Here is a 13,364-nt window from a genome sequence, read left to right as displayed (position 1 = left end):
GAGAATTCTGGTTCTTTATTGCCTATGTAAAAATCATTCAGAAGCGTGCGAAATGTCCCTAAAATAATTTTGCATATCAGTGGTGGAAAGGCCCAGCATATTTATCCAACTAATGACCTCTAATCAAGAACACATTTGGGACTTAAAATGATCATTTCATGTAGTACAACAACATCAAGCAGGTTATTAATAGCGTGCATTAGAAGCACAATTTTGAATTATCTGATAAGAATAATTGGTGATGCTTGTTATCTTTCTCTTTGGAGTTTTCCATCCTGATAGCCATAATAAGGACAAAAGATTGGAGATTCTGAAAGGGCAATTGCAAGTGTTGGAAGACTCCCCTTATGCAGTTTCAAAGCTGGAAACAGTTCTAAGGCTTTCTCTCAATTTCTGCTGCTGAAGCAGAAATGCAACTTTACTTCTGAGGCAGTAACTGGTCTTATAGTATTTACATTTTCCCTTAAGACTGCTTGGAGTGACAGAGACCTATGCTTTTCGAACACAGGTGACAGGGAAAGAGAATAAATACCACTTGAGCTTAAGGAGTGCTGAGGTATGAATCCCAGGTATCAGTGTGTAAAAGTAATTTAGAAAGCTGGTTTGGAGAAGAAATGTTATTTCCCTGCAGTTCTGCCTAGTAACAGCCAGCCAACCATGGGATACTAATTTATTAAAAATCAGTGAACAAAACGTTTTCCTACATCACTGCAGAAATTCTGATACCTATCAGCCATCCATGGCAAGGCAGCAGGCAGCCTCTTTCCCTCTTTTTTTCCAAAGGGGAAGTTGGGTTTTTTGCAATTTGCTACTGGTATCATGATAGCATTTAAAAAGAAAACTGGTTTTGAGTTACTGACTTACAAGATATCATCTCACTAACAAATTCACTGTTTCAAAGGTTGTGCTTACTGTATAATCCATTTCATTCAGAGAATGCAGCTACAGGCCATGTTATGGAGGTATTGACTCAACTGCACAGCCCAAGTTACACTGACATTTGCACCTACCTTCTGGTTAAAAATTCCTCAGATTCATAGTATGACGACTTAGTCTCTAACTCTTCAAACACCAACCAAGTTTTGTGCTATATTTGTGTTGCAAGTTACTGATTAAAATGACAAATACTACATTTTTTTCCACTTTCCCTTTGCTAAGCATATTCTCTGAACCTACCCAGTGCACTGCTCCACTTTGCTGTTGGGTTCTACAGCATGTCCAAAGCTGGAGTTACCGGATGTCAGCTTTGGCAGTGAAATTGGCTTATGAAGTTCCCTTTGGTTTCAGTATTGCCACCTTTTTTGCTTATTATGCCATCCCTTTCAGCGGGTGGTACCACAACCTGCTGTATTGGCACAACTGAAAAGGCAACAAATGGCTGCCAAGAACTGCTTCTACTGATTTTGCTGCCATGGTATTGCCAATTGCTTCTGAAGAGATCTCTCAGTTTTTCCCAGATGTGTTCAAGAATCTCAGAGCAGCATAGTTGTTATAGTTATTGGGTTTACAGTTTCCTGATCTGAAAACCCAAAGTTTTTACTAGACAGAGAAGCTTACTCAACAGCAGAATTGCTGGAGCACACACTTAGGACCAGGTGATCCTGCTGGGAGATAGCGAACTATGTCACGTTTCCTTGCATTTGCTATGCCACCAATGCGCAACAAGCAGTCACAAGAGAGCCATGGCAATACAAAGGTCAGCTTGAGATGTAGGACACAATGAGCAGCAATCTCACTTTTTTCATCTTCCTCTTTTATATGTGTCATGGCAACTTTCACTAAGAAGGAGATAAGGGGCAGAAGAGGAGAAACTACAGTGCCTTGACTAAGGAACAATGGTAACCTGAAGTTACACTTTCCTTAGTATGTGTAGCATTCTCAATTTGTCTCTAATCAAGGGAAAGCAAACACCTCAAAACTTTGAACTAACATGAAACATTATAAAATCTTATGATTTTATTTTCATTAATCCTACTACTTAATCCGATTAATCAGACTTTTGATGAGAAGGAAAGGAAGAACAGACCCCTATAGGGAAATATGAAAAATTGTTTAAATCTGGAATCTTTTTTTTACTTGACAGGAGAAAAGAGAAAAAAAATCGAGGGACCCTATTCTGCTTGGGGGTGCACTGTATCAATAACCATTTACTAAGAATGAATTGAGGGTACTCCATGTCCTCATGGGATGAGCCCTTTGGTTTGTAATTTAAATTTAATTTACCTCAGGCTATGTCCTCTATTGATTAGAAATATATTCTTAGCCACAAACTCTCCACCACAGTATAATTTGTTTAAGATTTCTAGGGACAGTATAGGTGGCTCCTGAAAACAGGGTTAACAAAGCTACCTCAAACAGGCCTAATTTATGCTGTCCTGCAAATCCTGACTATTTATTCTATGTTAATTATGTTCCACACTCTGCAGGTTATGTTTTAAAAGGCTCAAAATGGAAAACAGGGTCTACAGAGGATTCTTAATAACACATGACTCATTTCACTGACTTGTTTGTACACTGGACTGGAAGAAAAGGAGGTTTTTCCCTTCCCTCCTTAAATTAGAGATTCATCTATCCATTGAAACAGACAAAACAAGAAAGTCCCCGAGGTCATTTAGCTTATGCCTGCAAAACATATTTTGATTACAAGGCACCTCTGGAACCTTCTTATTTTATAAAGTTCATAACTCTGTATGTGTTATCTTAACTTTCTAAGTGTTATAAAAATATTTGAAGTTTTTATCATACTTGTAACTTGTTTTTCAACTAAGAAGTCATTACAACACTACAAAACACTCATACTTATGTATGTCTCATTGAGTTAGCAGATTTAATACAACTGATGACAGCTACGTAAAGAAACAGACTACTGCCAAAAGGGAAGAATCACAATGACCCACTAGGTCTTTTTCACTTTTTGTTTCTATGGCTCTGTAATAAAAGAAAGAATAAACCACCCCATGCTTGCTCACTGATGGTAGCTAAATCCTCCAATATCTAAAATCAATGACCTATAGTTCTTTTTTGACAAAAGTTGGAGTAATTCAGAGGCTAATCTGAACAATGCTGGCTGTGCATCTGAGGTGCTGGTGAGCATTCAACAGACTAAATTCCCACACGTGGGCCAGTATCCCAAAGGATCATGCTGATCAGCACCTCTGAGAATAGGGCCAAGTCCTCCAAAAGACCAGACTGATCTCCAAAAGTGTTGCATCTTTTCCAACCAATGGGGTAATGCAGACTTTGCTACCGAGGTACTGAGGACTCAAAGGCAGGCTCTCCCTGCTCAGCTAGTGACTGGGCTAGTTTTGCAGGTAGTTTGGGTTAGGGCTGCCGAAGGGAAAAGTTACGGTATGACTTGTAGTTACAGTGGAAGAAAGTTCTTTCCTCAAGGATGTTGAAGCTAGATGCAGAGAGATAGAAACTTTGCCCTTTCTTATCTTGCTATGTTGTTTTCACAGCTCAGCATATCTACTGTATGAAAAGCCCTAAGAAAGGTCTGGTATGGGTTTTACCCAAGATATGTCTTCCATTTACTCCAAGTAAAACTGAGAGGAACTTAACCAATTTGTTTGGGTATAATCTTGCCAGGACTGCAGGTAAAATTCTCTGAAGAGAGTCTGAAAACCTGTGCAGCCTGAATGTTTATCCTCTAGGCAGTGATAATTTGGAAATTTAATGGTAATAGTGAGTACTATTATGAAAGAATGTCGTGTGTCGTCGTCCCCCCCATCCCCCCCCCGACTTTTTTAGAATCACATTTGCCATGGGAAGTTTTAACATAAAACACAAATTAAGATGAAACTGTTTTGGAGAAACAATCTTCATTTCCCTCAGACTTCTGGTGAAAACAGACAGAGCATGGACAACCTCTGGGTGGCTACTGTCTGCTAGAGAGAGGGTTAGGTGGAATGCCCCGTAGTAAAATGATACATTGCTGTGAAATCCTAAGAAAGAAATACCTTATGAAAAAAAAAGCTAAATATATAATGCTTGAAACATAGAAACTACCTCATATAGTTCCTTTCAATCAGAGGATATAATTAATTCTGAGCTAACTTGCAGACAAGAAAATTGCCATGTTTTCTTTAATTTAATGTCAATGACGTTATTGACATTATTTTACTGTGTAAGAACAGCTGGGAGAAGCTTTCTCTTTTGGTGGATGGCAAGTGGAAGCATGAAGGGAAGTATTGATCTAATACAATAGACGACAGTAAGAAAATGACTCCATGCTCATCTGTACTGCAATATAAACATAAAGACAGCACATACTGTTTCTACAGCTGCATGTGTACACATTGATGCTATAATCTTCAAGAGCAATAACCTACTGAAAAATAGTATTGCAAGAACAGATTGGTAAGTAATTAAAAATTGTAGGAGGCTGGCCAAACTCTGGCTGCTTTTTGGCCTTTCAGGAGAATCACACTCATTCCTTGTCTTGGCTCTGTAAGAGAGCTTGATAGCTGCTTTGAGGACAAGAAAAATCAGGGTATTGAGGATCACGGGTTCTTCCCGACCGCCTGCCAGGTGGGTAGTGTCTGGTCACAGCTGTGTGAGAATAGGATGGGAATCTCTGATTGTCTGGAAGAAGATGAGGAAGCACAAGGAAGTTCTTGTATGCATGCTGCCTTGGCCAACAATGTAGGCCTTTTATTGTCCCATGTCTCCACTATTTTCCAGAAACCGATTACAACTGTAATATTTAGAAGTGCAAGGCATCAAAAAATCCTCTTTGTTGAGACATCTCTTTCTAATACAACTCTTCCCCAAACCTGGAGTCTTTTAAAATACAATGTCTTATGAGAATATTTGTATGTTTCCCGCTAGTCATCTCCCTGTAGGTTTTTTTATAATTGTATCACTGTATACCGTAAAAGGAGCAAACTCAATTTTCTGCAGCTTGCTAACACAAGACTTTAGTATATCAGCCTGACTTCTCTTTAAAGCAAACAAGAATAAACACGTTTGTAAAAACAGTTCTGCAATACTTGTCCAGCTCTAGCTGCCAAGGAAGATATGAGAAAATGAGAGAAAATAATTAACTACTACTATTCATCTACAGAATATAGCTTATTTTTAAGTAGTAGTTTTTGGGTTAGTATTTGTTTTCCTATAACTAGCAAGCACAAGAAGCACACTGTATCTTAACTACCACAAAACCAATGATTTAAGACTGACCAGTGATAGAAATAATGAAACAAATATTTGTAGGAGCATTTCTTTCAGAACTGTGAGTAATCTAGTATAGTCTGAATCTTACTTACATTTATCTTTATTAGATTGAAGAATCAAAGATAATGCAAAGACTTTTAAAACTCTATGACAAGACAACTATTAAAAGCACTTACGTAACATTTAATTTAGCTGCCCTGCTCACTAATCGTATTTGAATTCTTTTGGTCTTATTGAAGGTACTGAATTTCCACTATTATCTGGATTCAAAGGGTAATGTACGAGGAAAATGAAAATGAACTTCCATTATTAAATTACTATGAACTAATAAATGAATTTAGGCTAAACTATAATTTTGTTAGTCTATTTATTACTTGGAACCCACAGAATAATCCTGCTTGGAGATACTGTGGTTGCAGCTGATAACGTATTATGAATGTAATTAATATAAACGCACAGAAGTTAATTGATATATCTTCTCTTTCTGTTTGAATGAGTTAATTAAATTTGTCTGCACTTTAAAAGAACCTATTTACTTCTATCTAGCAAGAGAATTTTAATTGTCTAAGTAAGTTTTAAAAAGTTATTATGTTCAAACATAACACCTACTCATGCAGAGTACAATAAACAAAAGATAAAAGCTTATCAGATCTTAGAAGGAAACTCTTTTTCTCTCCTTTACCTCATTAATGAAGTCCCCAATGTCCCCAGGATGAGGAGCAGCTGATCTGACTGGATACTGAGGTTCTGCATGGATTGGCCTTTCATCAAGACGTCTGATTCCAACAGGTTTGATGGCATCTGGTTCCACAGTGTCAGGCTGCTGGAGCTGGCTCAAGTCATAATCCTGCAAAATATGAAACAAAGACAGTACGTTAGGAGAATTTCAAACAATATATGTCAGGGGGAAACATGAGGCGGACAAAAGGGAAAATGCAAAGTATCATTTCACCATAAGTCGTATTTTCAGGATTGTAATGCTTACTGAGAATAAGTCAATAACATTGTTATTTGCATATCAACAGGACCTTATTTGATATACTCCCTGAATCTACCATTTTGATTCTATTCCATCAGATTTGTAGAGCTTCTCATAAGTTTTCCATTGAGAAGCAAGGATTTGAGTAGTGCTATTAAGAGACTAAACACTTTGCCTAGTAATGATGATTTACTGCATAGAGCAAAGATGCCAAATCCAACTCTTATTTTTCTAAGCAAATAAATGCCAGACATTCTCATTCTGAGAAAGAGGCAAGTGCACTGCTCTGCAGCATTTTATAATACCTTCAAAGAATGAATTTAAGACTCCTTGCTGATTTCATGTGGCTTCCATAATATGAAAGCCAAAGGGGGAAAAATGTCATAAGAAGTACAAAGCTCCTCAGATTTGGCCTTAATTCTAAGCACTTTCTAGAGATTACTCGTGGATCTGTTCATTAAGTACTTGATGCCGCAGTTTCAAACTCTGGCAGACTGATGCAGCTAGCATAGCATTATGAATTCCAATAAGCAGTACGTATGTATATAAAAATTTTAATTAGATGAATGTTTATGCGTTTAAGATAGATATGCCTGAATACTATTTGTACAGTGTGATGCGTTTCAGCATTGTCATTCACCTCACTGTTCTCATGTCTAGAAGGTAGTCATGCTCCAGGATGCCTCTGCACAAGGCACTGGTAAAAATGCAGAACAAAGAACTGCGCTTAAAGGCTTAAACTAAAGCCATTCACGAACTACCAGTAGACTGGGGTTCATGCCAACTCTACTGTATGCCAGATCCTGCCCCACAAATAATCCAAGCAGCTGAGGAGCATCCTAAATAAGCCGCTTTATCATCAGTCTCTATTTTGCAACAGTGGTGTTCTGGTAAAAATCTTATTTATAATCTCAACTTGCTGGAAGTCGTCTGTGCAGACAATTACATTTTCATCGGTTCCTTACTGGCTCCTAAAGGAAGGAATGCAAGTATTTACTTCTGCTGTCACTTCACGGGATGTAGGTCCTTTTTGAGAGTATGACCTACTGTGACCCCAAACCCAGACTTTTCAACAGGACGTCTGCTGACCGCAGTGAAGGTAGTTTCTTGGGAGAGTTGTAACTATGAAATCCACTATACCTTCTAATTTGTTACTCGGGTCCTCAGCTGACTGCACACAAATATATAGTCAAAAAAGGTGGAACAGCTCCACTGAGATCTGAGAATGCGGTTTCATATCCTTTAATTAGATTACAAGTTCCTTGGGGCAGAGCTGTAACTTCTACCCTTCGGTTCTTCATGTACCAAACAGAATAATAAGTGATCTCCATGAAGCAGTATGAATTGGAGAAAAGTAAACAGAACAGAACTTTTTATCCTTTCCCTTTTTATTACGTAAAATAAATCAAAATAGTTTAGAGACATGCTATCAGAAAATCCTATCAAACAGAGAAGAATGTACTGTTTAGAATTTATAAATATGTAACACAAGAGTGCTTTTCATACCCACCCAAAAGATAAAGGTGGAAAACACCAACAGGGAAAAATGAAAAAGACTGGGTTTTTTATACTAAGCATTTCATTATGGAGGAATTCAAACAGGTATGGTTAAATAACAATGTATCAAAACCAGAAGAGCCTCTCTGGTCATTTCAGCTTAATAAAGATAAAACGTTTTTTCCACCCACTCATATATGCATACAATTCTTTTTCTCATTAGCAGTCATACAGAAATGCAATATGAATCAAGTCAGTCAGTCTAGTATCTTCACATCTAATGCCATCCTCTTTTATGTAGGCATAGTTTGAGACATCTCCAGGCTCTATAGCTAAAAAGACAGCAAAGATTGCCATCCACAAGGCAACAGCAGTGCAGAATGTGTCCTTACGTGGACTGCCACTTTGGTTTTCTTTTCTAGGGTAATTTATGACACTGCCATCTAGCCTTGTATCAGAGGAAATTTATTTTGCAGGCATACGAGTGTGTGGACAGGAAGAGAAGATCCATTGTGCTTATTACTACGGACTCTCAAGATCTCTGGTATCATTAAAATCAATACTAACTGTACATCAGCCAGGTATGGCAAGCCATCCACCATGTCCCCAAACTGGCTTAGTGTCATACAAACACAACATGATGCAATACCTCCAGCTGTTTCAGCATTCTGTCTAAAGTCAACTCCACTCAATTATTGCAAAGTAAAAGAAGGAAAAATGTTTTAAAGAGACAGGGTGTAAGCTGTTTAGGGGCTGCTGAAATTCCATCTCTTCACTCAATGCTGCATTCACAGCTAGAAAAAATGGGAAAACTTTTCACGTATTACCTAAAGCTCCTGAACAGACTTTAAGGTTAGTCTCAAGCAGTTTGTTAAGATAGTTAACTGCAGAAATGACAGCTAAATGGAAAACTGTGGCACATCACAGAGAGAACAACACATGCTGGTGTAGGTTGGGACAGTGAGCTTTGAGCAACATTCTGGATCATTATTTTTACTCTTAATTTCAGGACCACAAGACAACAATGTTTTGTCTTTGCTCTAGTCTTTTTCCATATAACCTGTTCAGAATTACAGTCTGCTGAGGGACTAATGAGGAACAAGACTAGGCCCTCCACTGGAAACATACTTGAGCAAAGGTTGTGAGCATCTAACTCATATGGCCTACATTTTTGTCAGAGGTATTTATTCACTTATTTATGCTGTTTAGCCCTAACTCCAGCAATTTCAGAACAAATACCTCTTTCCTTTCCTTCAGTTTGGATTTAAGCAAATCCAGAGGGTTTGTCTGAGTTTTTCTCCTCAAACTTCTGGACAAGCTTAGATTGTTGATGGAAGGGAGAATATAGTATTAGTTTTTCTCTATTGGAAGGTCGCTAGAACATGCTAGTTTGCTCCCATTTTGCATCTAGCAAAAACTGAGGCATTTAGAAACCAGAAATTTAGACTAGTCTGACTGTTCAGTCTACAGTCAACAGGGAAACAGAAACCTTGCAATCTACAACAGGGATCTAGGTGAAGCACCCTGAACGATCCCTTATCTATATACGATTCCTTGCTTATGAAGGGATCTGATGCCACTGTAAGAGGCAATACAGCTCTTTAACCACCAGTTATCTAAAAGGTAGATGACATCCTTAATGCTTTATGCTCTCTTGATATAACCACCAGCACTTCTGTCTCTTTGGTTAGCGTCTCCAAGATCACTATTTGGTCTTGCTAAAAAAACCCAACCAACCAACCAACCAAAAAAAAACCCCAACCAAAAAAACCCAAACAAACTGACATCTGTATTGAAGCAGAAAAACCTCTGGTTTTGATTTGCCTTTGTTTTAAGAAAGAAAATAAAATCATGATGTACTAAAAGGGCATTTTATCAGAAGTTGTATCTTGTGAAATTAAACAATCTCAGGAAAACCCTGCAAAGCCCAACCAACCCCCCCCCCCCCAAGCTGATTACAAACTTTGACCTTATTAGCTATTCACTTAGTTCTAGACAACTTAGACCATTACTAGCTCCCACCTCACATTCCTGAAACATGAAATCCCAGTGAGACAGTGCTGAATGTCAAAACCAGCTAGCCAAGCCCTACAAATTAACCATCTTACCAGATGTGTAGGCAGAAGGGTCCAAAACCCCAAAAAGCACTTCTTTAAAAACATCTACACAGTAGTTCAAAGCACAGCCCAAGTATCTCAACTTGAATAGAAGAAACATCCAGAATAGAATAAAGGCCATTTTATATTCCCCAGTAACCACTGACTTACAGAGAAACAAGATAATGCAGCCTTCAAAATCTCTTCCCTTAAACAACTTCCTCTTGTGCAAGGCAGCTATTCATTTAACAGCACTTGAGCAATAATCCCTCATACAGCAGTCATGAGTTACGGCAGTAGGAGAGATTTTTTTAAAAAGTACCTTGCTTTCTAACTGACAGTTACCAGATTCTACAATCCCTGAAAAAAGAGGGGATAGGCCAGGAAATAAAGTTTCTCAGAAGCTTCTAGTTTTATAACGCTAACTCCCCCCCCCCCGATTAGCTGTTCTGGTTGTGTTTGTATTTTAGAAGATTTACTTAAGTTCTTGGCAAAAATTTAACAAAGCAAAATTTTATGCAGTAACTGGACCTGCTTTATATGAATGCATACTGGAACATTATAAAGCAGAACTGCAAACAACAGAATCAAACCACAACTTACTAAAACTATAAAATGCTATGCATAGACGGGACTGACTTTTTTCCAGATAGGAAAACTCTGAAAAATATTGGAATACATTACATCGAAATTGAGCTTTCCCCTACTAAGAAGTTTTCTCTAACACTAGGAGTGATACCTCCTAGTACATGCAACCTGACATATTCATTAACGATTTATGAATCTGCCTTCTCTGTTATCTCTGGGCTCTCAGTTTATTTCCTGACCATTCACTGGACTGTGTTATACTCTTTTAGGGATGACTTGTTTTTTTTTTTTTACCATGTACAGAACTAAAGCTTTGGCTATGCATGAATACAGGCCTGGACAGATGACTAATATAACAAAAACACTACACCTGTTTCTCATTTTCAAAGTATGCAGCATTTGCAAAGAAATATGAAAGTTCAGATCTATCCCCATGCAAGAAATAATCAATTTAATTGTCACTTAATTTGACCGTGAGAGCTGTAAGCATCAGATCACTGAACAAAATCAGCTGCAGTGGTCTAAGTGCATGTGAAGCAATGCTGGCAGAAGTCTGCATTTCACCCACCTCTTTTACAGGATAGTGCCTTAGTGTAAACCCAATTTTATTGTTGGCTTAAGAGAACAAAGCAAACTATGACTTGAAGTACCTATGGATAAAACACATGTTCTGCTTTGCCTTTATGTTTCGAAGACAATTATTGCCTACTCCAATAGAGAAATGGGATGGGGAAGCAAGGGAAAAGATTTTTTTTACACAGCTGAATGTTCCCATCCACCAAGGTCTTTTAAAAACAAAGGAAGTGAAAACCAATCCTGCTGTATTCTATCCCCGAACCCACCAAACATCACCCTAAAAAACTATGAGAAATTTGCACATAAAATATTGCCCTGAGTTCTGCAAAACGCTCCAACCCACCCTAAATCTTACATTTGCTGAAATAATGGGACTCCAAAAAAAGCAAAGCAGAGAGGACTGACTAGATGTAGGCTGCAGGTGGGAGGCTAGTTAAAACACCTTCGCTCACAGTTGCTCTTTATTTGCCATTCACTTTTTGATTACTTTCTGCCATATTGCTTTTCCCATTTGTTTTTATTATAGATGCATCTGGAGTATTACAAGTAAATCATTTTAAGATAACCAAGAAGCTAGCTTATCTTTTTTAATAATAAAAAAGGTGAAAGTTAAACTCCAGCTGCAGATAAAATACAGTAACAGGTGTAGGCTCTAGATAGGATAAAATAAAACACAAACCAATTTTGTAATGGAATTATGGAAACATTACTTTTCGTATGATGAGATAAAGATTCACCAAGGAATGAAAGTAATTCCTCCACAGGAGCACTGCATGAGTTGCTCATTCAAAAAAATGAAGTTAATGTCTTAGTAAGCAAACACAATCCCAAAAATAACTACCTTCTAATTATAATATTGTATATTCCTAGGGATATCTTAGTAACAGTTATTTCATTATCATTAAAATTTCTAAACATAGAACATGTTCCAATCTTAATGCAATGCAAAATAAAGGTTAGAAAGTGAGAGTAAATGATCTGAATAACAGTCAGATAGGGTGGTGAAAATAAAATAAAATCAAATGGTTTTATAAAGTTCATTGAGTAGGTAAGGACCAATCTTAAGACATAGGCATACATAAAGTTATCACAATAAGAAAAAAAAAAAACAAACAAACCCACAAACAAAAAATCCAAAGGATTACTCAACGATTTGTTTTTATCAATGACACACAAATGCTGGAACAATGCTACCTTTTCTATAAAAGAACAATTTGTTTAGAATTTAGATCCTGTACACATAAAAATAAACCATTATGGTTTTTTTTAGCGCTATTATCACCTTTAAAATAAATGCTACTAATTTTCTTTCTCTATATAAACATGTAATAAAACATGACAAAAAGCAAGCCATTGACTATGCCTGAATAGACTTGTAAGAAAAGGTGATGTAGGAACACGCAGAATCCTTAGGAAGAAAACTACTTTGAATAATTGTAAAATCATTGCGTTGGAAACTCTTGTGCTGAAGAGCTCTGAGGGCTAAATTGAAATACAGGTTCAAAACAGCTGATCTGCAATACTTTCAAAGCATACCACTCACTTGCTCAGGCAACTTGCTTCAACAGGACCACCTGCATGAGCAAGTACTACTAAAATTCAGAAAACACTCTAGAAATGGGCTCAAAGGAGATGAGAGGATCACCTTGTGCAATGAGATGTATACAAAGGCAATTAAATAGAAAAAAATGTGTCGCATTTATCAGGTTGACATATGCTCCACATATCCCAGTCGAGCACCCACTGCCTCGATGTAGATCACACAAATGGCCTGAGATGAAATTGAGTTAGTGATGCTTACGGGTTGTGATCTGCTATGTGCGTGAACTATGCTGCAGACATGTGCTAAGTGCTTTAACGCTCAGCCAACATGAGGTTTTGGTATTTAGAACTGACAATAGCATTACAAGTTGAGAGCACATCATGCCAGGGGAGAATATTCGTCATTTGTATCTCACACCTCCTGTTTGCTAAACAACTACAAGCTCTACATCATGCAGTCCATTAATAATCAAGACAGTCACTACCAGCTTCATAATTTGTACCTAAACTAGGCATGTCTATTTCAGAATATAGCAAACTGTAGTGTCCCCCACCCCTCATCCCAATTGTTGGGTTAAAGATTCAGATTCAATTAAAAAAAACCAAAACAAACAAAACCAAAACCCCAAACAAACAAAGAAACACAGCAAAACAAAAAACGCCACAACATTTCCCTCCTCCTCAAACCCGTAACCAAACCAGTCCCACTGACTTCTGTGGAATCAATGCTGACTCAAAGCCTCTCGTGGCCCAGTTCCTGTAGTCAGGTAGCCAAATTGTTAAAACTAGAAAATATTAAACAAAATCCTGAGAAGAATCCCAGACTTTCTATCTGGAATACCTCTGCTTCTGGCTCCTTCCTCCCTGGTCCCCAGCTTCTGCTAGTACAGTGATCTTTCCCGATACCAGGA

At 37.7% G+C, this 13,364-nt stretch overlaps 1 protein-coding gene across 1 annotated transcript in view; it reads right to left on the bottom strand.

Moving 5' to 3' along the window:
• Positions 1–13,364, bottom strand: part of CDH2 (cadherin 2) — a 120,770-nt gene that overhangs the window by 2,201 nt on the left and 105,205 nt on the right. Inside the window, exon 15 of the mRNA XM_087754530.1 lies at positions 5,858–6,022. Within this exon, the coding sequence (XP_087610656.1) occupies positions 5,858–6,022 (165 nt within the window). The remainder of the gene's footprint in view (positions 1–5,857; positions 6,023–13,364) is intronic.

Source organism: Nipponia nippon, unplaced genomic scaffold (genome assembly GCF_047370975.1).
Source record: "Nipponia nippon isolate SJK-2023a ecotype South Korea unplaced genomic scaffold, ASM4737097v1 scaffold_1, whole genome shotgun sequence".
In the NCBI taxonomy this organism is placed as follows: Eukaryota; Metazoa; Chordata; class Aves; order Pelecaniformes; family Threskiornithidae; genus Nipponia; species Nipponia nippon.
This window is presented reverse-complemented; position numbering and strand designations above follow the sequence as displayed.